Genomic DNA, 25278 nt, shown 5'->3' on the forward strand with positions numbered 1-25278 from the left:
GGAATGAGAATTCATTTTGTTGGAGCATAATTATGACATGGTGGGGATTTCTGAGACATGGCTGGACGAGAGCCATGACTGAGCGGTTAATTTGCAGGGCTATAGTCTATTCAGAAATGACCGTACAAATAAGCCAAGGAGAGATGTGTGTTTATATGTAAAATCATCCTTAAAACCCATCCTGCGTGATAATATATGTGACTCTAATGAAAATGTAGAGTCCCTATGGGTAGAGATAAGGGAAGGGGGAAAAAATAATAAATTAGTGATAGGGGCTTGTTATTAGGGATGGGCAAATCTACTCGTTAGGACTCGTTACTCTGCGAGTAGTAGGGGACTCGCAGGAGTCGGTACTCTGCGAGTTTCCAAGCGATTACTCGCACAGTAACGAGTCCAATGCAAATGAATGGCAATCCTAGTTTTTGCAGAGTTTCTTAGCGATTTTGTGTCAGCAGCTGGCCACAAAATCGCTAAGAAACTAGGATTGCTTGTATTAAACTGTGAAAAAACTAGCTAGGAGTTCTCTCTCTCTGTTTTGCAGCGATTCCTGTGCTGGGGAGGAGGAGAATGGGGATGCGAGTTTTGCAGCGATTCCTGTGCTGGAGGGGAGAGAGAGAGAGAACTCCTAGTTAGTTTTGTGTGTCCTAGCTGGACACAAAATCGCTAAGAAACTAGGATTGCTTGTATTAAACTGTGAAAAAACTAGCTAGGAGTTCGTTCTCTCTCTCTCTCTCTCCTCGCATCCCCATTCTCCTCCTCCCCAGCACAGGAATCGCTGCAAAACAGAGAGAGAGAACTCCTAGCTAGTTTTTTAACAGTTTAATACAAGCAATCCTAGTTTCTTAGCAATTTTGTGTCCAGCTGCTGACACAAAATCGCTAAGAAACTCTGCAAAAAAAAAAATCTGCATCCCCATTCTCCTCCTGCCCAGCACAGGAATCGCTGCAAAACTCGCATCCCCATTCATTAACATTGGACTCGCTAGACTCGCAACGAGTAGCGAGTTTCCAAGTCGGACTCGTTACAGCCTAGCGATTCCGAATATTTCAGGATTCGCCCATCCCTACTTGTTATAAGTCTCCAAAAATAATGGAAGCAACGGAGAATATCCTCATAAAGCAAATAGATGAAGCAGCGACTCAAGGAGAAGTCATTATTATGGGAGACTTCACCTACCCTGAAATACATTGGGGAACCGAAACCTGCAGTTCCAGCAAAGGTAATAGGTTTTTGACAACTATGAGAGACAATTACCTTTCACAACTGGTTCAGGACCCAACAAGAGGGGGGGCACTGCTAGACCAAATATTAACCAACAGGCCAGACCGCATATCAAATGTAAGGGTTGGGGGTCACTTGGGTAATAGTGATCACAAAATAATAAGTTTTCATGTATCCTTTAATAAGATGTGTAGTAGAGGGGTTACAAGGACACTAAACTTCAGGAAGGCAAATTTCCAACAGATGAGAGATGATCTTGGCGCAATTAACTGGGACGATATCCTGGGACATAAAAATACACAAAGAAAATGGGAGATGTTTATTAGCATCCTGAATAGGACCTGTGCACAATATATACCGTATGGGAATAAACATGCTAGAAATAGGAGGAAACCACTATGGCTAAATAGAGCTGTAAGGGGTGCAATAAGAGATAAAAATAAAGCATTTAGAGAATTAAAGCAAGTAGGTAGTGATGAGGCATTAAATAAATACAGAAAATTAAATAAATTCTGTAAAAAGCAAATCAAAACAGCAAAGATTGAGACAGAGAGGCTCATTGCCAGAGAAAGTAAAAATAATCCCAAAATATTCTTTAACCCCTTAAGCCCCAAGGGTGGTTTGCACGGTCATGACCGGGCCAATTTTTACACTTCTGACCACTGTCCCTTTATGAGGTAATAACTCTGAAACGCTTCCGTGGATCCCGGTGATTCTGACATTGTTTCTCGTGACATATTGTACTTCATGTTAGTGGTAACATTTCATTCATATAACTTGCGTTTATTTGTGAAAAAAATGGAAATTTGGCGAAAATTTTGAAAATTTTGCAATTTTCCAACTTTGAATTTTTATGCCCTTAAATCACAGAGATATGGCACACAAAAACTTGATAAGTAACATTTCCCTCATGTTTACTTTACATCAGCACAATTTTGGAACCAAAATTTTTTTTTGTTAGGGAGTTATAAGGGTTAAAAATTGACCAGCGATTTCTCATTTTTGCAACACCATTTTATTTTTACGGACCACATCACATTTGAAGCCACTTTGAGGGGTCTATATGATAGAAAATACCCAAAAGTGACACCATTCTAAAAACTTCACCCCTTAAGGTGCTCAAAACCACATTCAAGAAGTTTATTAACCCTTTAGGTGCATCACAGGAATTTTTTGAATATTTAAAAAAAATGAACATTTAACTTTTTTTCACTAAAAAAATACTTCAGGTTCAATTTTTTTATTTTACCAAGGGTAACAGGAGAAATTGGACTGCAAAAGTTATTGTGCAATTTGTCCTGAGTACGCTGATACCTGATATGTGGGGGGGAACCACTGTTTCGGCGCATGGCAGACCTCAGTAGGGAAGGAGTGCCGTTTGACTTTTTCAATGCAAAATTGGCTGGAATTCAGATTGGACGCCATGTCGCGTTTGGAGAGCCCCTGATGTACCTAAACAGTGGAAATCCCCCACAAGTGACCCCATTTTGGAAACTATACCCCCCAAGGAACTTATCTAGATGTGTGGTGAGAACTTTGAACCCCCAAGGGCTTCACAGAAGTTTATAACATACAGCCGTACAATTAAAAAATCATATTTTTTCCACAAAAATGATCTTTTCACCCTCAATTCTTATTTTTCCAAGGGTAACAGGACCCTAAAAGATATTGTGCAATTTGTCCTGAGTGTGCTGATACCCGACATGTGGGGTTAAACCACTATTTGGGCCCATGGCAGTGCTTGGAAGGGAAGCAGCGCCATTTGATGTTTTTGGCTGGAATTGAGATAGGACACCATGTCGCGTTTAGAAAGCCAAAAACAGTAGAAACCCCCCACAAATGACACCGTTTTGAAAACTAGACCCCCCCAAGGAACTTATCTAGATGTGTGGTGAGCACTTTGAACCCCCCAGTGCTTCACAGAAGTTTATAACGCCCGGGCGTGAAAATAAAAAAATCGTATTTTTTCCACAAACATTATCTTTTAGTCACCAATTTTCTCATTTTCCCAAGGGTACAAGGAGAAATTGGACCCCAAAAGTTGTTGTCCAATTTGTCCTGAGTACGCTGATACCTCATATGTGGGAGAAAACTACTGTATGGGCACACGTCGGGGCTCGGAAGGGAAGTAGTGACGTTTTGGAATGCAGACTTTGATGGAATGGTCTACGGGTGTCATGTTGCCTTTGGAGAGCCCCTAATGTACCTAAACAGTGGAAACCCCCCACAAATGACCCAATTTTGGAAACTAGACCCCCTAAGGAACTTATCTAGATGTGTGGTGAGCAGATTGAACCCCCAAGTGCTTCACAGAAGTTTATAACGCCTGGGCGTGAAAATAAAAAAAATCATTTTTTTCCACAAAAATGATATTTTTGCCCCCAATTTTTTATTTTCCCAAGGGTAACAGGAGAAATTGGACCCCAAAAGTTGTTTTGCAATTTGTCCTGAGTATGCTGATACCCTTTATGTGGGGGTAAAACACTGTTTGGGCGCATGGCAGAGCTTGGAAGGAAAGGAACACCATTTGACTTTTTCAACGCAGAATTGGCTGGAATTGAGATCAGACGCCATGTTGCATTTGGAGAGTACCTGATGTGCCCAAACAGTGGAAACCACCCAATTATAACTCCAACCCTAACCCCAACACACCCCTAACCCTAATCTGAGCCCTAACCCTAGCCCTAGCCCTAACCCTAGCCCTAGCGCTAACCCTAATGGGAAAATGGAAATAAATACATTTTTTTATTTTATTATTTTTCCCTAACTAAGGGGGTGATAACGGGGGGTTTGATTTACTATTTATGGCGGTTTTTATGTTTGGCGGCTGTCGCACGCTAAAAGACACTTTTTATTGTAAAAATAGTTTTTGCATCACCACATATTGAGAGCTATAATTTTTCCGTATTTTGACCCACCGAGTCATGTGAGGTCTTATTCTTTGCGGGACGAGTTGACGTTTTTATTGGTACCATTTTTGGGCACGTGACATTTTTTGATCGCTTTTTATTCCGATTTTTGGGACGCAGAAAGAACAAAAACTAGCGTTTCATGAATTTCTTTTGGGGGGGTGCGTTTACACCATTCAGAGTGCGGTAAAATTGATAAAGTGGTTTTATTCTTTGGGTCAGTACGGTTACAGCGATACCTCATTTAGGTCTTTGTTTATGTTTTGTCGGTTTTTTGCAATGAAAACAATTTTATATAAAAAATAATTATTTTTCCATCGCTTTATTCTGCGAGCTGTAACTTTTTTTTTTTTGCGGATGATGCTGTATGGCTGCTCGTTTTTTGCGGGACAAGATGACATTTTCAGCGGCAGCAGGGATATTTATATGCGTCTTTTTGATTGCGCGTTATTGCACTTTTTGTTCGGTGGTATGATAATAAATCATTATTTTTTGCTTCGTTTTTTATTTTTATTTTTTAAGGGGTTCGCTAGAGGGGTTAACTTATGGGACAGTTTTATAGGGCGGGTCGCTACGGACGCGGCGATACCAAATATGTGTACTTTTATTGTTTTTTTTATTTTATTTTCAAAAAATGAATTTATTGGGGAATTTTTTTTTTTTTTTTTACTAATTTATTTAGCGATTTTTAAAAAAATTATTTTTACACTTTTTTTTTTTTTTTTTACTTTATTACATAGTCCCAGGTCGGACATCACTGTCCTGTGACAGATCACTGATCTGTCACATCACTGATCTCTGTGACAGATCAGCAATCTGTCACAGGCAGTCCTGCAGACTTCCTCATGCCTGCGCTTTGCAGGCAGTCCGCTCCCTACAGGCCACCGAAGGCCCCGTCGCCATCTTGGATCCGGGGGCCTGTAGGGAAGGAGTCCCCTGCAGCAGCGCTGCACATTGCGCTGCCGTGGGGGGCTCAGGGAAGCACGGAGGGAGCCCCCTCCCTGCCGATGCTTCCCTTTAACCCCCGGTACACCGCGATCGTGTTTGATCGCGGTGTACAAGGGGTTAACGTGCCGCCCCTGATACATTGTGCCGGGTGTCAGCTGTGATAATCAGCTGACACCCGGCCGTGATCAGCGGCGCTCACCACATGGGCGCCGCTGATCGCATTAGACGTACTATCCCGTCCTTGGGAATTAAGTCCCAGGGCACATGGAAGGGATAGTACATCTAATGGCAGAAAGGGGTTAACTACATAAATAGTAAGAAGCTAAAAAATGATAGTGTTGGTCCTCTTAAAAATAGTTTGGGTGAAATGGTGGATGAGGAAAAAACCAATATGCTAAATGACTTTTTTTTCAACAGTATTTACACAAGAAAATCCCATGACGGATAACATGATTAGTGATATCAAAAATTCTCCATTAAATGTCACCTGCTTAACCCAGCAGGAAGTACGGCGGCATCTAAAAATCACTAAAATTAACAAATTCCCTGCCCAGATGGGATACACCCCCCAGTATTGCAGGAATTAAGTACAGTCATGGACCATTATTTTTAATCTTTAAAGATTCCATAATAACAGGGTCTGTACCACAGGACTGGCGTATAGCAAATGTGGTGCCAATATTCAAAAAGGGTACAAAAACTGCAGTAAGCTTAACCTCAACTGTGGGTAAAATCCTGGAGGGTTTTCTAAGAGATGCTATACTGGAGTATCTGAAGAAGGATAACCTCATGACCCAATATCAACATGGGTTTACAAGGGACAGTTCCTGTCAGACTAATCTATGAAGAGGTAGGTTCCAGACTGGACTAAGGGAATGCAGTAGACGTGGTGCACATGGACTTTTCAAAAGCTTTTGATACGGTGCCACACAAAAGGTTGATACATAAAATGAGAACAATGGGGATAGGGGAAAATATGTGTAAGTGGGTTAAGAGCTGGCTCAGGGATAGGAAACAAAGGGTGGTTATCAATGGAGCACAATCGGACTAGGTCACAGTTAGCAGTGGGGTACTACAGGGGTCAGTATTGGGCCCGCTTCTTTTTAACATATTTATTAATTACCTTGTAGGGGGCTTAGAGAGTAGAATTTCATTATTTGCAGATGACAATAAACTCTGCAATATTTGCAGATGACACTAAACGCTGCAGGGTAATCAATATAGAGGAGGACAATTTTATATTACAGGGGAATTTATGTAAACTAGAAGTTTGGGCTGATAAATGGCAAATGAGCTTTAATGGGGATAAATGTAAGGTCATGCACTTGGGTAGAACAAACAAGATGTATAATTATGTGCTTAATTGTAAAACACTGGGCAAAACCGTCAATGAAAAAGACCTGGGTGTATGGGTGGACGACAAACTCACATTTTGTGGCCAGTGTCAGGCAGCTGCTGCAAAGGCAAATAAAATAATGGGATTCATTAAAAGAGGCATAGATGCTCATGAGGAGAACATAATTTTACCTTTATACAAGTCCTAGTGTGACCACACTTAGAATACTGTGTACAGTTCTGGTCTCCGGTGTATAAGAAAGACATAGCTGAACTAAAGCGGGTGCAGAGAAGAGCGACCAAGGTTATTAGGGAACTGGGGGGTCTGCAATACCAAGACAGGTTATTACACTTGGGGTTATATAGTTTCGAAAAACGAAGGCTTAGGGGTGATCTTATTACAATGTATAAATATATGAGGGGACAGTATGAAGACCTTTCTAATTACCCTTTTACTCATAGACCTGAGACAGGGACAATGGGTATCTGGAGGAAAGAAGGTTTAAGCATAATCACAGACGTAGATTCCTTACTGTAAGAGCAGTGAAAATATGGAACTCTCTGCTGTATGATGTTGCAATGAGTGATTCCCTACTAAAATTTAAGAATGGACTGGATGCCTTTCTTGAAAAGTATAATATTACAGGGTATATACACTAGTTTCCTTAATATTGCGTTGATCCAGGGAACTAGTCTGATTGCCATATGTTGAGTTGGGAAGGAATTTTTTTCCCCAATGTGAAGCTTACTGTTTGCCACATGGGTTTTTTTTACCTTCTTCTGGATCAACATGTTAGGACAGGTTAGGATAGGATATGGGTTGAATTAGATGGACTTAGTCTTCCTTCAACCTTAATAACTATGTTACTATGTTGCTATGTTATAGACCTAACAATGCAGACGAGCTGAAGGATGCTATCAAAGCAACCTGGGCTTCCATAACACCTCAACAGTGCCACAGGCTGATCGCCTCCATGCCACACCTCATTGATGCAGTAATTGATGCAAAAGGAACCCCGACCAAGTATTGAGTGCATTTACTGAACATACATTTCAGTAGGCCAACATTTCAGATTTTAAAATCATTTTCCAAGCTGATGTTATAAAGTATTCTAATTTACTGAGATAATGATTTTTGGGTTTTCATTGGCTGTAAGCCATAATAATCAACATTAACAGAAATAAACACATGAAATACATCACTCTGTATTGACTTGATGGGATTTGAACACAGGACCCCAGCGCTGCAAGACTGCAGTGCTAACCACTGAGCCGCCATGTATTGACACGTTATTTGAGCATTCTCTACTCTGGACAAATCTCAGTTTGCATTAAAAGGAGATCCTGCTTCCTGAGATCTACTGTGTAAGGAAGTGTTATCAGTCATTGAACTGGAGGAGGAGGTGAGCTTTGACATCACCTATTGTGAATGATGGATCCTGTGTAAGCAAACTCAGGCCGAGTTCATACTTGCAATTGCAATGCGAGAAACTTGTGCGAGTCTCTCACCTCAATACCTGGCACTGTCACCGGCGGTTCGGACCGGAGTGTTCAGCTGCATAGAAATGCATGCAGCCACACACACTCCGGTCACGAGTGCCGACGGCAGTGTCGGGTATTGATGCGAGAGATTCAAGCGAGTTTTTGTACTGCAGTTGCAAGTGTGATCCCGGCCATATAAAGAGTTATATATTATTGTTCAGCAGTGAAGGAGGTGAATTTGTGAATAGTAAATTCTGCTTTAGCTGCTTTACATAGAGACGTAATATTTAATTTGCTGCTTTAAAAACTGTTCAGCTATTTTCTCACATGCTGCTCATAAGGTACATAAATGCTGATGGAAAATAATGTGCATTGTCTTAGAAAACAATTTGTAGGACAAGCTAAACACGAATAGCAGGAATTCCAGTACATGAAAGCTGCCACACACCTGTACCGAATACAGAGCTGAAAAACAGAAAACAAGTTGTGTAATAGGGACACAGTGTAATAGGAGTTCATTACATAGTCTGCCAAATAATACAAAAAGAAATTACCTTTCACTCTTGCTCTCGTACCAGAAAGCTGCAGCTAATTAAAGGCTGCTGACGCGCCCCAGAGGCTGTGGGAAACTCGGTACCGGGCTGGTCGTCTTAAAGGGATATGTCACAGTGGCAGCGTCCCGCTCCGTGGCCCCTGGCGGTCATGTAAAAGGGCTAAAATTGAATGGGAATAAAGTTTATGTAGTGATTTGTGACGCCAGTTGGAGTGTTCAATTGTAGTATAGCCGACACTGCAGATGATCCCTGGGGGAGTAGATGGTGATGGCAGTGCAGATGTTTAACCCTCTCCAACCAGGGCTGACCCCCAGAGATTGTGATGGAAGTAGAAGGCACAGAGTAATAAGGTAGGAAACAAGGAAAGTCACTTTATCATTTACTGTAGTTCAGGTGCAGTTCAGAGGAGATATTACAACTCTCACCAGGATACAGTCTGCTCTGCAGAATGGGAGTTATCATTCACTCAGCTGTGACTAGGTGTAAGCTTCCTGCTAATCTTATCCCTTCTGGGACCAAGGCTTCCTGGAGTCTAGAACTTCCAGTATAGCCTCTACCCACTGTGTATTCCTCCTCTGGCAACTTGCAGCTTGGATCCTGTGTGAAGCTCCAGTTCCTTCTTGCATAATCCTTCACAGATCCTAGTTTGCTGCTGTCTTCCCGGGGAAAATGCTGCGGTGTTGGGTGTATAAACTCACACAGTCTCTCAGCTTACCACCCTGTTCTGAAAGCATGGATGGCCTAGGGGCTGATTCCCTGATGCTTCTTAGCTTTGCTCCTGGGAGAAGCGCATGGCATGGCTTCCAAGAGCGTTCTCCATCTTCCCATCTCCTTCACCGAAAACAACAACTCTCGACTCCTCCCCCTCTCAGTTAGGGCATATCTCCAAAGCTCTAAGCTTCAGGGAAGTAAGGGAGTGAGGTAAAATTGTGTGTGCCCAGTTGTCTCCAGCAGAGAAAGCATAACTCCCATTGCTTACAAAACACATGCAAAACAGTACATATTTAACCCTTTTATGGCGGTAAAGACGTAGGGCGCCACACTGCCATGGTTCTGACACAAAGGGCAGGGACAGACTGCCATATTTCTCCTGCGAGAATCGCATAGTAAAACTCGCACTGGATGTCTGCTCTCCTGAACTGAGCTTGACAGCTGCATAGTAATCCATCAAGTTGTCATGCTCAGGTCAGGAGAGGTGCCGGCCAGTCCGTGAAGTGCGATGCGATTATCGCATGAGAAATACGGCAGTGTGACTCCAGCTTTATGCACAGATTAGACATTCACACAATGTATTCATGGTCCATAAACAGACCACAATGCATGGACAGATTGCGGGACTACCGACCTGAATATAAAGTCTCATAGTAAGGGTTCATACTCACTTGCGAGAGACTCGCACGATTCTCGTGCGAGTCTCTCACATGAAAACCTGGCACTGCCGCCGGCACTGGGACCGGAGCGTGAGGCTGCATAGAAATACATGTAGCCACATGCTCCGGTCCCAGTACCAGCGGCAGTGCTGGGTTTTCATGAGAGAGACTCGCACGGGAATCGTGTGAGTCTCTCGCAAGTGAGTATGAGCCCTAACAAAAGGCGTTGCAGTCTTCGTATGGACTTTCAAATACGCTCGTATGAGCCCGGACTTACTTGCTTTCAATGGATAACACCTTATCAAACACTATATCACCAATAAATCATGTTGAAACAGCACTTTTATTAGAAATAATTAAAATGTAACATAAATGTAATAAAATGCAATAGATTTAGCAAAAAATATTGCTTGTATGGATATCATAGAGGGAGTATAGATTTGCCGGGGAGGTTGACACCACGGAGGTTACAAATGGCACCTGTTATGAATGGGCCACCGAGGAGAAAAAAGCAAAGCAAGCTAAGTCACAGAAAACCAGAGAGGTTGGTAACTATGCAGATTTCCTACCACACAACTAGCAGCAGCCGTGGAGCGTACCTACGATGTTCCTAGACGCTTCGTCACAGCCGGAGGACTAAATAAGCCTGAAGCATGAAAAGGGGAAAACTAACTGCCCCAGAGCAGACCCCAAAGGAATAGATAGCCCCCACACATGTATTGATGGTGAAACAAGATGAAGGCACAAACAGGCAGGAAAATTTGCTGAGCAAACAAAGACACTGTTTGCAACCTGCAAAAAACCCTACAAAAATAATGTCCAACACTTCTGATAGCAAAATTAACCCTGAAGTCACTAGACTTCTCCCACTATATCAGCACTCTGAAATATTCTAAGACAGAGCAAAAAGAGACCAAACTAGTAAGGGACAAAAAGCAAATTGGCAAAATACTGATAAATAAGAGTGGAAATTCAGCACAGCCCCCAGCCGGGGCTGGCTGATCACACCAAAAAACTGAATAGACCAACAAAATCAAGTGTGAACATTAGCACAAAAACTTAGCTTTAGATGACTGGAACAGAGCTGAAAACCAAGAGCTGACAAGCCAGAAGGAATCACCAGCAACTGAATAGGGCGTCAGCTGTCTTAAATCCAATCTGAGACTCCTGAGGTCCAATCGTCATCCTCATTCTCAGGTGGCAGATCTCCACCGATCAAATCAGCCTCACTACCTCCTGTTACCACCAGAGGGAGTCTGGAAGGAGAACTCACAACTGGTGAGCCAGAGAATGAACTCACAACAGGCGCCTATCCTCACTGTCGGCTATCCCTGTCTGGCCCTATTGTCACGCGGGGCTTAGGTCAACTAAGGCAGAAATACCCGGGGCCCCTGTGGTGTCCCTTTAACTAGGGGAAACCCTGTCTGACCCTCAACTCAGGGTTTTTGCTGATGGTGCAAATGCCTGAGCCTCCAACCTTTCCTTATCTCCTGCTCAGCCCTAAGCTTAACCCTCCACCCTCCACCCAGTGAGGAGACAAACCACCAAAGCCCCACACAATAATGACAGGGAGAACTTAAACTGCACCGCATACACACAGGACTATACAGTAATGTGAACAGGGCACAACAAAACACAAATATGGGAAGGCGAGAAGGTAACAATGGATCATACGACACCAGATATGAATCTCTCTCTCTCCAACACCTCCACTCCAGACCGGAACCACTTGGTATGACACACAAGCTATAATCAGCGACGCCCATAGGCCAGGACGACTATTTAAAGACCGTGGGCGTGACCAAACATCCAACCTGATCTCCAGCTAGATTAACCCCCAATAGCCTGAGAAAGTCAAGCTGGCGCCACTGAGGCTATAGTGGACGGAGGTGAAACTACCTCTGCCTGCCGGACGCTGTGGTGTGAATAGCGTCCGACATGACAAGTGGACGGAGGTGAAACTACCTCTGCCTGCCGGACGCTGTGGTGTGAATAGCGTCCGACATGACACCTATATGGCCCTATGAAGAAAGGGAATAAGATTAAACGTAAACATACAGCAAAATTAAGTACAAAAAGGTTTAGAGTATAACAAAGACAACATCCCAAACACAGTGTCACGGGTTAACCGTGACAGAGAGGAGCCAGAAGACCGCAGCGTCTGATTTCTCATATTCCTGCACTGATTAAAAGCAATTTACATTCATATTAAATGGTGCAAATTTCTTTTAGCAGTGCAGGGGTTAATAGGCTCACTTGAGATCTCCTGGAAGCTTTAAGGCTCTCAGCTGTGCAAGGTTAGCCATTTACATCTCCTATATAATCTGGACCTGGCTAGCACTCATTGTCAGAGGTAGATTATGCTGTATGGCTGGAGGTTGTTGGTGGCTGTTATTGGAGAAGGAGTTTGGTGCATGTATCTGTGACTGTTGCTAGGTTTTGGGTATGTGATAATTCCATATCTTCTCCTACTTTGGTTTAACTCCATCCTTCACTCCACAGTGTTTACCTCTGTTGTTCATGTGTGCATATTTGTATGTTTGTCATTTTCCTTTATCCCTGTTCATATTACCTTGTTAGTCTGGTTGGTGTATTACAGCACTAATCCCCTCTTACCTGGGTGGGGGAAGGGTACAGACTGAGGGCAGATTCAGGAGCTAAGGTAAGGTACGTGACACCAACATCTTCACTATCAGAAGTATTCTGGGGAACAGATTTCCACTAATACTTTTGCATGACTTTGGAGAGGATGGTGGTGCTGTAGTGATGAGCATGGGTTGGGGACAAGGGACCGTGTTTGATGAGGGGAGGGGGTGTGAAGAGGTTAAAGGAGCTTCTGTAGAGATTACAGGAGCAGTACACTTTTTTTTCCACTTAACTTTATGGGTGTTGATTCCAGCAAACAGTCAGGGCACAGAAACCATCCACTTCATGACACAAGGTCTTCTGTGATTGGCTGCTGAAATCACATGTTTCTGGTTATATAAAAAGCAGACATCTTGTTTTGCTGGCGCCATATGCTCAGTGTCACAGTGCAGAGAGGTCGCTCCTGTGCTAGTGCTGATGCTGAAAGTGAACTTGTGTGTGAAATGGATCTTCTAGCATCGAAGTAGATTGTGCAAAAACTGTATGGCAGTTTCCAGAAGCCCCATTTGCTATTGCAAATCGTTTGTGCTAAAATTGTGTTTCAGTGGCAAATCAGAAGGCCAGATTTCCACTTAAAAATTGTTAGGCCTGATATAGTGGTGCAGCCACGAGGCCCAATTAGCTACTCCAAATTGTTTCTGCTAAAACTGTGTTTCAGTGTCAAATCAGAAGGACAGATTTCAACTTAACCCCTTCACCCCCAAGGGTGGTTTGCACGTTCATGACCGGGCCAATTTTTACAATTCTGACCACTGTACCTTTATGAGGTCATAACTCTGGAACGCTTCCATGGATCCCGGTGATTCTGACATTGTTTTCTCGTGACATATTGTACTTCATGTTAGTGGTAAAATTTCATTCAAATAACTTGCGTTTATTTGTGAGAAAAACGGAAATTTGGCGAAAATTTCGCAATTTTCCAACTTTGAATTTTTATGCCCTTAAATCACAGAGATACGGCACACAAAAAACTTGATAACTAACATTTCCCACATGTTTACTTTACATCAGCACAATTTTGGAACCAAAATTTTTTTTTGTTAGGAAGTTAAGGGTTAAAAGTTGACCAGCGATTTCTCATTTTTACAACACCATTTTATTTTTAGGACCACATCACATTTGAAGCCACTTTGAGGGGTCTATATGATAGAAAATACCCAAAAGTGACACCATTCTAAAAACTGCACCCCTTAAGGTGCTCAAAACCACATTCAAGAAGTTTATTAACCCTTTAGGTGCGTCACAGGAATTTTTTTGAATATTTAAAAAAAAATGAACATCTAACTTTTTTTCATAAAAAAAATAATTCAGGTTCAATTTTTTTTATTTTACTAAGGGTAACAGGAGAAACTGGACTGCAAAAGTTATTGTGCAATTTGTCCTGAGTATGCAGATACCTGATATGTGGGGGGAATGACTGTTTCGGCGCATGGCAGAGCTCAGAATGGAAGGAGCGCCGTTTGACTTTTTCAATGCAAAATTGGCTGGAATTCAGATTGGACGCCATGTCACGTTGTCACGTTTGGAGAGTCCCTGATGTACCTAAACAGTGGAAACCCCCTACAAGTGACCCCATTTTGGAAACTAGACCCCCCCAGGAACTTATCTAGATATGTGGTGAGAACTTTGAACCCACAAGGGCTTTACAAAAGTTTATAACGTACAACGGTACAATTAAAAAATCATTTTTTCCACAAAAATGATCTTTTCACCCCAATTTTTATTTTCCCAAAATTTTCCCAATTTGTCCTGAGTACGCTGATACCCCACATGTGGGGGTAAACCACTATTTGGGCGCATGGCAGAGGTCGGAAGGGAAGCAGCGCCATTTGACGTTTTTGGCTGGAATTGAGATGGGACACCATGTCGCGTTTGGAAAACCCCTGATGTACCAAAACAGTGGAAACCCCCCCACAAATGACACCATTTTGGAAACTAGACCCCCTAAGGAACTTATCTAGATGTGTGGTGAGAACGTTGAACCCCCATGGGCTTCACAGAAGTTTATAACAAAGCCATACAATTAAAAAATCATATTTTTTCCACAAAAATGATCTTTTCACCCTCAATTCTTATTTTTCCAAGGGTAACAGGACCCTAAAAGTTATTGTGCAATTTGTCCTGAGTACGCTGATACCCCATATGTGGGTGTAAATGACTATTTGGGCGCATGGCAGAGCTCGGAAGGGAAGCAGCGCCATTTGACATTTTTGGCTGGAATTGAGATCGGACACCATGTCGCGTTTGGAAAACCCCTGATGTACTAAAACAGTGGAAACCCCCCACAAATGACACCATTTTGGAAACTAGACCCCCTAAGGAACTAATCTAGATGTGTGGTGAGCACTTTGACCCCCCCAGTGCTTCACAGAAGTTTATAACGCCCGGGCGTGAAAATAAAAAATTCGTATTTTTTCCACAAACATAATCTTTTAGTCACCATTTTTTTATTTTCCCAAGGGTACCAGGAGAAATTGGACCTTAAAAGTGGTTGTCCAATTTGTCCTGAGTATGCTGATACCTCATATGTGGGAGAAAACTACTGTATGGGCACACGTCGGGGCTCGGAAGGGAAGTAGTGACGTTTTGGAATGCAGACTTTGATGGAATGGTCTGCGGGTGTCATGTGCGTTTGGAGAGCCCCTGATGTACCTAAACTATTGAAACTCCCCACAAGTGACCCCATTTTGGACACTAGACCCCCCATGGAACTTATCTAGATGTGTGGTGAGCACTTTGAACCCCCAAGTGCTTCACAGAAGTTTATAACACTCGGACGTGAAAATAAAAAAATCATTTTTTTCCACAAAAATGATATTTTTGCCCCCAATTTTTTATTTTCCTAAGGGTAACAGGAGAAATTGGACCCCAAAAATTGTTTTGCAATTTGTCCTGAGTATGCTGATACCCTACATGTGGGGGTAAAACACTGTTTGGGCGCATGGCAGAGCTTGGAAGGGAAGGAGCACCATTTGACTTTTTCAACTCAGAATTGGCTGGAATTGAGATCAGATGCCATGTTGCATTTGGAGAGCCCCTGATGTGCCCAAACAGTGGAAACCCCCAATTCTAACTCCAACCCGAACCCCAACATGCCCCTAGCCCTAACCCTAGCCCTAACCCTAACCCTAATGGAAAAATGGAAATAAATACATTTTTTTTATTTTATTATTTTTCCCTAACTAAGGGGGTGATAACGGGGGGTTTGATTTACTATTTATGGCGGTTTTTATGTTTGGCGGCTGTCGCACGCTAAAAGACACTTTTTATTGTAAAAATAGTTTTTGCATCACAACATATTGAGAGCTATAATTTTTCCGTATTTTGACCCACCGGGTCATGTGAGGTCTTATTTTTTGCGAGACGAGTTGACGTTTTTATTGGTACCATTTTCGGGCACGTGAAATTTTTTGATCGCTTTTTATTCCGATTTTTGGGACGCAGAATGAAGAAAAACCAGCGTTTCATGAATTTCTTTTGGGGGGGTGCGTTTACACCGTTCCGCGTGTGGTAAAATTGATAAAGCGGTTTTATTCTTTGGGTCAGTACGGTTACAGCGATCCCTCATTTAGGTCTTTTTTTATGTTTTTGTCGGTTTTATGCAATGAAAACTATTTTATATAAAAAATAATTATTTTTGCATCGCTTTATTCTGCGAGCTATAACTTTTTTATTTTTTCGCTGATGATGCTGTTTCGCAGCTCGTTTTTTGCGGGACCAGATGACGTTTTCAGCGGTACCATGGATATTTATATGCGTCTTTTTGATCGCGCGTTATTACACTTTTTGTTTGGCAGTATGATAATAAATCATTATTTTTTGCTTCGTTTTTTATTTTTATTTTTTAAGGGGTTCGCTAAAGGGGTTAACTAATGGCACAGTTTTATAGGGCGGGTCGTTACGGACGCGGCGATACCTAATATGTGTACTTTTATTGTTTTTTTTTATTATTTCCAAAAATGGATTTATTGGGGGAATATTTTTTTTTTTTTTCTAATTTATTTGGCGATTTTTTTAAAATTATTTTTACACTTTTTTTTATTTTTTTTTTTACTTTATTAAATAGTCCCAGGTGGGACATCACTGTCCTGTGACAGATCGCTGATCTGTCACATCACAGATCACTGTGACAGATCAGCGATCTGACACAGGCACTGCAGAAGGCTTCCTCATGCCTGCGCTTTGCAGGCACTGAGGAAGCCAGCTTCCTCAGGCCCCCGAAGGCCCCCGTCGCCATCTTGGATTCGGGGGCCTGGAGGAAAGGAGTCCCCCGCAGCAGCGCTGCACATTGCGCTGCCGTGGGGGGCTCAGGGAAGCACGGAGGGAGCCCCCTCCCTGCCGATGCTTCCCTTTAACTCCCGATACACCGCGATCATGTTTGATCGCGGTGTGCAAGGGGTTAACGTGTCGGGGGCGGTCCGTGACCTCCCCTGACACATTGTGCCGGGTGTCAGCTGTGATAATCAGCTGACACCCGGCCGCGATCAGCGGCGCTCACCACGTGGGCGCCGCTGATCGCGCCCGACGTACTATCCCGTCCATGGGCATAGGGGCCCAGGTCCCATGGACGGGATATACCGTCGGATGTCGGGAAGGGGTTAAACAACATTAGGCCTAATATAGTGTTGCAGACACTAGGCATTATTTGCTACTCCAAATCATTTGTGCTAAACTGTGTTTCCGTGCCAAATTAGAAGGGCCGATTTCAACTTAAAAATTGTTAGGCCTAATATAGTTTTGCAGCCACAAAGCCCAATTACCTACTCCAAATCGTTTGTGCCAAAACTGGTTTTAGTGCCAAATCAGAAAGCCAGATTTCTACTTAAAAATCATTAAGCACAACAGTGTTGTTCAGGCACACTATCTAAGAAAATAAATAGTGATGGTTAATTTAGTGACAAATTACTGACAGCTGTGGACCTAAGGTTGTGAAACAGTAGTGTACAAGCAGGGGTGAACCTAGCCTCTCTGCTGCCTGAGGCGAACAGCAAAATGACACCCCCCCGCATACAAAGTAGATTTTTATATCTATATTGTAAAACTGAGTGCAATAGTGGACATTTTGATTTAGATAAATAGAAAAAAAAGGTGTCCAAACACAAGGATGTCAGCGCCATCACACGCACATACAAGAACAACACAGAAGTATACAGAACAAGGGCCATTAATGGCAATGGTAGGCCTGCCACAGGGCCGGACTGCCGGACTGGGACAAAAATGCAGCCCAGCCACACAAATCCCACCAGCCCACAAACTAACACTCATCAGCCCCAATCAGTGAATTTTTGCTATACTTTTCGTCCCCTTATCACTCTCTTAAAAGAGTTATTTGAAGAGCCACATGTGAATGGCACCACAGTGCGTATGATTGACCACAGCTCCATTTACATGGTGCTCTTCAAAGCTATGTTTTCCAGGATCATGGGGGTCCCAGCGGTCAGATCCACAACAAACAGAAAGTCATCTATCCCCACATAATGCTCCATACAGTATTATGGGCCCCATATATTACTGCATACAGTATTATGGGCCCCTTATAATGCTCCATATAGAATATTGGGCCCCATATATTACTTCATACAGCATAATGGGCCCCATATATTACTTCATCTATAGTAATAAATGCGCTAAGCAGCTTCCGTTCGGTTGTAACGCAGCTTCTGTCCGGTTGTAACTTGGTGACGTCACATCCAGACAGAAGCTGCCTTTGGCAGTAGCACTGTGCCTCTTCTGCCCCCCGCAGACTCGCCGACACCATATACCTTCCTAACACACACCTTCCTCACCATGCCAGCCGTCACCACACACCTCTTGCCATGTTAACCCTCAACACACACTCCTCCTCAGCACACACACCTCCTCAACACACACTCCTCTCACCTTTCACCATCTCCACTCACGTCCCCCCCTTTCACTCCACATACGACCCTTTCTCTCACTCCGTCTCTCATACTCACACCGTCATCGCCGCTGCTCCACGATCGCCGTCGGCATCGGCATGATCCCCGACATCTTCCGCCAGCGCCATCCTGGATCCAGACGCTGTCCACGCCGGCGACGCCATCTTGGATCGGCGAAATCCCGCAATACTCAAGATGGTGTCGGCGAAATCTCACGAGATTTCGCCTACGCCATCTTGAAGATCGCAGGATTTTGCCGATCCAAGATGGCGTCGCCGCAAGAACATGTTGCCGGTGTGGACGACGTCGGGATCCAAGATGGCACTATCCTCCCGATGCAATAGCATCGGGCCTTAATCTATACAGTATAATGGGCACCATATATTACTTCATACAGCATAATGGGCCCCATATAACTCTTCTCACCATACCCCACTGCTCTGGTCTCCTCAGTGCATTCTGGTCCTCCGCACTGCTTGGCACAGGGACATCATTAACTTTACATATATAATTGTCCATTTGGACTGATAGTAATAGTGATTTGTTTGTACCCTGTTGACTGAGGCTGGCCCACATTATGGGGGTGCTCTGGGAATATGATTATACCACCTAGTTTCCTACCCCTCTTATTCTACTGGTACTGTGGGCACACTGACTGTTATTGAGGAAAAGAAAGAAAGAACAGAGAGAGAGAAAAAAGAAAACAGAGAGAGAAAGAGGGGAAAGAAAGAACAGAGAGAAAGAAGAGCGAAAGAAAGAAAGAGAAAGAAGGAAGAACGAAACAGAGAGAAAGAAAGAACAGAGAGAGAAAGAGAGAGGGGACAGAAAAAAAGAACAGAGAGGAAAAAAAGAAAGAGGGGAAAGAAAGAAAGAACAGAGAGGGAGAGAGAAAGAAAGAGGGGAAAGAAAGAAAAACCAGAGCGAGAAAGAAAAAGAAAGAGGAGAAAGAAAGAAAGGGGAAGGAAAGAACAGAGAGAGAAAGAGGGGAAAAAAAGAAACAACAAAGAAAGAAAGAAAGGGGAAAGAAAGAACAAAGAGAGAAAGAAAGAGGGGACAGAAAAAAGATCAGTGAGAGAGAGAAAAAAAGAAAGAGGGGAAAGAAAGAACAGAGAGGGAGAGAGAAAGAAAGAACAGAGAGAGAAAGAAAGAAAGAGGAGAAAGAACAGAGAGGGAGCGAGAAACAGAGGGGAAATAAATAAAAAACAGAGAGAGAAAGAAAGGGAAAGAAAGAACAGAGAGAGAAAGAAATAGGGGAAAGAAAGAAAGAACAGAGAAAGAGAAAGAAAAATGGGAAAGAGAGAACAGAGAGAAAGAAATAACAGAGAAAATGAACAGAGAGAGAGAAAGAGAGGAGAGAAAGAAAGAACAGAGAGAGAGAAAGAAAGAATGAGGGGAAAGAAAGAACAGAGAGAGAGACAGAAAGAACAGAGAGAGAGACAGGAAGAACAGAGAGAGAGACAGGAAGAACAGAGGGAGAAAGAAAGAAAGAAAGAAAGAAAGAAAGAACAGAGAGAGAAAGAAAAAGCAGAGAGAAAAAGAGAGAAAGATTAGAGAAAGAAAGAACAGAGAGAGATAAAGGAAGAGGGGAAAGAAAGAAAGAAAGAAAGAACAGAGAGAAAGAAAGAAGAGAGGAAAGAAAGAACAGCGAGAGAAAGAAAAAAAGAAAGATTAGAGAGAGAAAGAAAGAACAGAGAGAAAGAAAGATTCTAGAAAGATACTATATCAACCCAACTCCCATTGTAGTGCCCACTTGAGCCTCCCGATGCAGGACATATCATGATCCGCTCACATGGCGGCATCTCCGAGTCCAAGGCGATCACACTGTCCGCACTGTCGGAGGACACGGTAATGGATCTGAAGCATTCCCTGAAGTGCCTCCATGGTTCCGTCACAATCTCCTCCCGAAATTACCTCATTTCCGGTCAGCTTCTAGCACGTCACTTCCGGTGGAACATCATGTGCGAATTTTAAAGTGCTCCTCGGGGCTCCACCATGTACTCCTGTGTCCGCGGGAAAAGTAAGCTCCCGGCCGGGGCAGAGGGGCAGACTCTCAAAATCGGGACTGTCCTGCTGGGAGGTATGGATGCTCCCCACCATACATCTTTGTTATGAATGGGTCACCAAGGAGGAAAACTAAACAAGCTAAGTCACAGAAAAACCAGAGAGGCTGGTAACTATGCAGATTGCAGACCCCTGATCCTAACCATACAACTAGCAGCAGCTGTGGAGCGCTCCTACGATGAATCTAGATGCCTCGTCACAGCCGGAGGACTAAATAAACCTAAAGCAAGAAAAGGTGAAAACTGCCCCAGAGCAGACCCCAAAGGAATAGACAGCCCCCACACATGTATTGACGGTGAAACAAGATGAAAACACAAACACAGGCAGGAAAATAGGCTGAGCAAACGATGGGGCCCAAACTAACTAGAAAGGATAGGAAAGGAAAGACACTGTCTGCAATCTACCCAAAAAACTCTGCAAAAATAATGTCCAACACTTCTGATAACAAAATTAACCCTGAAGTCACTAGACTTCTCCCACTATATCAGAAATATTCTGAGACAGAGCAAAAAAGAGGCCAATCTAATAAGGGACAAAAAGCAAATTGGCAAATACAGATAAATAAGATTGGAAATTCAGCACAGCCCCAGCCGGGGCTGGCTGACCACACAAAAAACTGAATAGACCAACAATATCAAGTGTGAACATTAGCAGAAACACTTAGCTTGAGATGACTGGAACAGAGCTGAAAACCAAGACCTGAAAAGCTAGAAGGAATCACAAGCACCAGAATAGGGCGTCGGCTGTCTTAAATCCAGTCTGAGATTCCAGAGATCCAATCGTTATCCTCATCATCAGGTGGCAGATCTCTACTAATTAAATCAACCTCACTACCTCCTGTTACCACCAGAGGGAGCCCGGAAGGAGAACTCACAACTGGCAGCAACGGGCATGACTGTGCAATTTGCAAGGTAGGCATGAGTTGCCTAGCCTAGGCCTTTTTGAGACTGCAAAGGATGACCCAACACACAGTATCTGTCAAATTTACAAAAAAACCTCAGTAGAGGCAAAAATTACAATAATTTGACAGCAACATGCACGATTTGGCACATGCACAATCAACATGACTTAGTGTGGGAATCTCAATGCTCTAAAATGCCTACTAGCGAGCCTCGACAACCTCCGGCAGTCCCATCAACCCCATCTCCTGCTTCTTCCTCCTCCGTCACCATTCCAAGTCTTTTCACACAGGTATCTGGCAGTAGAAACTAAAATTGTTTACCCACCACAGTCTGGGAGAGTGAGAGCCGGTAACTGCCGGCAGTGTTTGGTCACATGGCGCCCTCGGTACTGTGTCTTCCGGGTCGCGTCGGAATTAACTTCACTATAAATAAAGCTATCATTTGAGCAATTTATTAACCCCCTGACGAAGGAGATCTATTCCAAAACGCGCGTCGGGGTGCGTTATACCGGCACTCTGCATCACATATTTGGCTCAACAGGTAACCTTGCCTTTTATTTCTGCACTGGCGTTTTACATAGTTTTTTTGCTTAAGTTGCACAATTATTCATAGTGGATTTTTATCCTCACAAGATAGAACTATTGCACTTTAAAGCACGTTTCATTTGTAAAACAAAAATCTCGCATTATTGCAGTGTGTGCCATCTTTGTGGTGTCTTCTGTGCCTGCTGTTGCTTCTGTTGCTGATATTACAAACATTTTTTTTTAAATGTGGAGACTCAAAGTTGGTTCTCCATCTGGTGGGTTGCCTGTAGTAGAAGGTGTGTCAGAGACCTATTATAATGTTTCTTCTCTGTAGAAATTAATGCCACTTAGGTGATGTGTGACAATAAATTTTTTGAAATGTGGAGACTCCAAGTTGGGCCTCCATCTGATGTGTTGCCTGTGTAAGTAGAGCTCCCAGTCAAGCAGGCCTGCACTTTCAGTCAACTATCTGTGCTACTTTCCTTACATTTTTCTACTAATATTACTGTATGAAACTGATGTTTGTGCCAGTGTGGCTGGAATAATAAAAAAAAAAATTGAAGGTGTTGCATGAGGTGTGAGGTCTCTAAGAAGGCTTACACAGCTCCCTTAACCAGCATGTCCTCATTAAAACTTAAATTCCAAGCTGTAAATGCAAGGCTCTGAAACCTCGTGAAGGGCCCATGGCTGACTGGTGCTGTGCCATTTGCAAATTTCTGCAGGGTGGGCCATTTATATAGATACACCTAAATAAAATGGGAATGGTTGGTGATATCAACTTCCTGTTCCTGTTTGTGGCACATTAGTATATGGGAGGGGGAAAACTTTTCAAGATGGGTGGTGACCATGGTGGGCATTTTGAAGTCGGCCATTTTGGATCCAACTTTATAAATAGCCCATCCTGTACTGTGAGTCAATGATGCCATTTTTCATTGTGTCTGCCCCCAATTTTAGCCGTTTGAGAAGCTTTTTGTCACCCCTTAAAGCTTGGTTTTGCCTCCCATTGAATCTAGTGTGATTCGGGTATGTTCGGCGAGCTGTTCCATTTGGCGAATACAAATCGAACCTTAAAAGGTATGCTCATCTCTACACCTGACAACAGTGTTGTGAAACACAGATTGTAGAATATGTTGATACAGTTGCAGATTATACTGGGGCATTAAGAAATTGCAATCCCCCTATAGAAAAACTTGAAGGAATCCCTTACAGAAAGCTCTCCAGATGAACCACGCTCTATGTCTTAAATAATAAGCTTTTTAAGTCTACAGATAGCTCATACTAATATATGGCAGCTCACACTTATGAATAGCGATATCCTATGCCAGGACTATGCCAGCATACTTTTAACCCAAAGTAAGGGGCAAAAAAAGTGCTAAGCGCATGTTGAAATCTATTAACTATGCTATCACAGAAGTGAATATTCCTGTACATACATTACTGCAACCTCAAAAAAGTCAATCGATATTTATATAATTACAACCTTGTCCCGACAAAAAAAGTAAACCAATATTTTACATACACAGAAATGTTGTGCATACTACCATCCAAGCTTGCATATTCTCTGTGTATTTCCTCTCCAATGGGTTATTCGCTTTCATTATGGCAAAAGAATCATGCAAGTATAGACATGTAACAATAGACTTAGCTTAAAAAATGGTTTAGTCATTCAGAAAGTCCAGAAGGCTTCAGGGGAACAGTGTCCATCCATGTATATCAGAAGATAGAAGATCAAAGTCAGCAACCATTTTTTTTCTTGCACTTACTACTTAACATACTATGATTTCTGAATAACACCTTATCACCTAACCTCCAGATGAGTGAAAACTCAGCTTTCTGCCAGTTGGTGTGGGTTCCAGCTGTCTGACCACCACTGATCAGTAAGTTATCTGTCCTGTGGATAGATAAAAATTATCAGACTGACACTTTAAATACTTTTACTTTATGACTTTTACATTTACCACTGTACTCTTTATGGCAATATCGGTCATGAAGGAAGATCTCTTAGGAGATTATTTGGTATATGAATGACTAAACACTATAATGTATGGGATTCAAGCAAAAGAAACGAGCACCTGCAGCTATGGTCCTTAGCTTTTGGCAATAGTATTTTTGTAAGAAGTCAGCACATAGTGTTCAGTTGAAGGCTGAGCTGTCTCTCCCATGCCTAAAGGAACTCCACACTTTATAAACTGTACATTTCAAATCTATAAATTAAAAGAACACAGGGGAAATTAGGCAACACCTTCCCCACCCATAAATTTATTGTACTTAAGTTTCAGTATGTGTCCTTAAAAAGAGCAAACTGTCTTCAGAGGTATTATTTGGGAAAAGAAAAGAACTATCGGCAGCCAAGATGTTGCTAGAAGATATTACTCTCCTCCTTACAGTGGCAGTATCTTGTCTCATCTTATTCTTAAGCTTTATGCATTTTTGGAGAAAAGGAAACTTACCACCTGGACCTACCCCACTGCCAATATTGGGAAACTTACTACAGCTAAGCAAAGGGGGCATAGTGAAATCTCTGCTAAACGTAAGTGTTTACCAAGATCGCATCAATTTGTTAGTAACTAAATTAAACTTATATTTGCCTTGAGTAAGAACTCGCTATTGTACCAGCAGCAGGGACAAACGCCAACAACTGATGCCATCACTGAACCAACAATGGCATCATGACTACCCAAGGCAAGAGATTAGGGCACTGTACCTGACACAGTTATTGTACTGACAGTGATTGGTTTAGGGGTATATCTTGTATTTTACTTTCTTTTTGTGTTCCAAATACATAAATTCAATTATTACCTTTACCTCTGCAATGTCAAAATATTGACCTGTAGATCAGTAGAAGACTGTTTAGTAGAAGCGAACCCGAGCTGTAAACTTCAAGGTTCTTACCAGACAACTAGTATTGTCTGGTGCTAAACACCGAACACAGACTTCTCCTTAAAGTCCATGTTACAGTTCGGGAGTTCGGAGATGAGAGAGAGGTTCCAAACTCCATTGATTTCAATGGGATTCAAAACTTTGGACTAAAGTTTGGTCATGTACTGGTCATCCCTAGTTAGTGCCAAAAGAATTATAGGGATAGTCAAGAATCAGTCAATACTTGCAGGATAGCACATGGACTGGTGCATTATGCTTCTGCCTTTATGGGATTGTCCCATGACCAAACTAGAAATGAAATTGGGTTTATACTAACTCCATGGGGTTTTTATGTATCCTTAGGAAATGTAGTGGTTTGGGATGGACAATTTGTAAATGAACTGTTTTTTAGGATCCACTCTTGACTTTCAGTTGCTATCACCCTTTTCCTGTAGTAGCACCTAGAGAAGAGAGTTTCATGTAAAGAAAGATCTTGCTCTCATTTTGGCTAATAAGCCACAGAGCTTAAACAGAGCTTACTTGCATTACAACAGTGTCATTTTTCAT

General features: G+C 42.6%; 1 protein-coding gene and 1 long non-coding RNA gene across 2 annotated transcripts in view; one reads left to right on the plus strand and one right to left on the minus strand.

Annotated features, from left to right (window-relative positions):
- Positions 1–8459: 8459 nt before the first annotated feature.
- Positions 8460–24006, minus strand: LOC141052006 (uncharacterized). Its single transcript, XR_012220724.1, has 3 exons — positions 23925–24006; positions 23660–23743; positions 8460–8608 (listed from the first exon to the last, which is right to left on the minus strand). It is a non-coding gene; the product is annotated as an uncharacterized lncRNA (long non-coding RNA).
- LOC141052005 (cytochrome P450 2G1-like) overlaps positions 23864–25278 on the plus strand; it is a 58333-nt gene continuing 56918 nt past the window's right edge. Inside the window, exon 1 of the mRNA XM_073549174.1 lies at positions 23864–24382. Within this exon, the coding sequence (XP_073405275.1) occupies positions 24206–24382 (177 nt within the window). The 5' untranslated portion in view covers positions 23864–24205. The remainder of the gene's footprint in view (positions 24383–25278) is intronic.

This window comes from Dendrobates tinctorius, unplaced genomic scaffold, assembly GCF_039654945.1.
Source record: "Dendrobates tinctorius isolate UK_male_01 unplaced genomic scaffold, ASM3965494v1 ptg000158l, whole genome shotgun sequence".
NCBI lineage: Eukaryota > Metazoa > Chordata > Amphibia > Anura > Dendrobatidae > Dendrobates > Dendrobates tinctorius.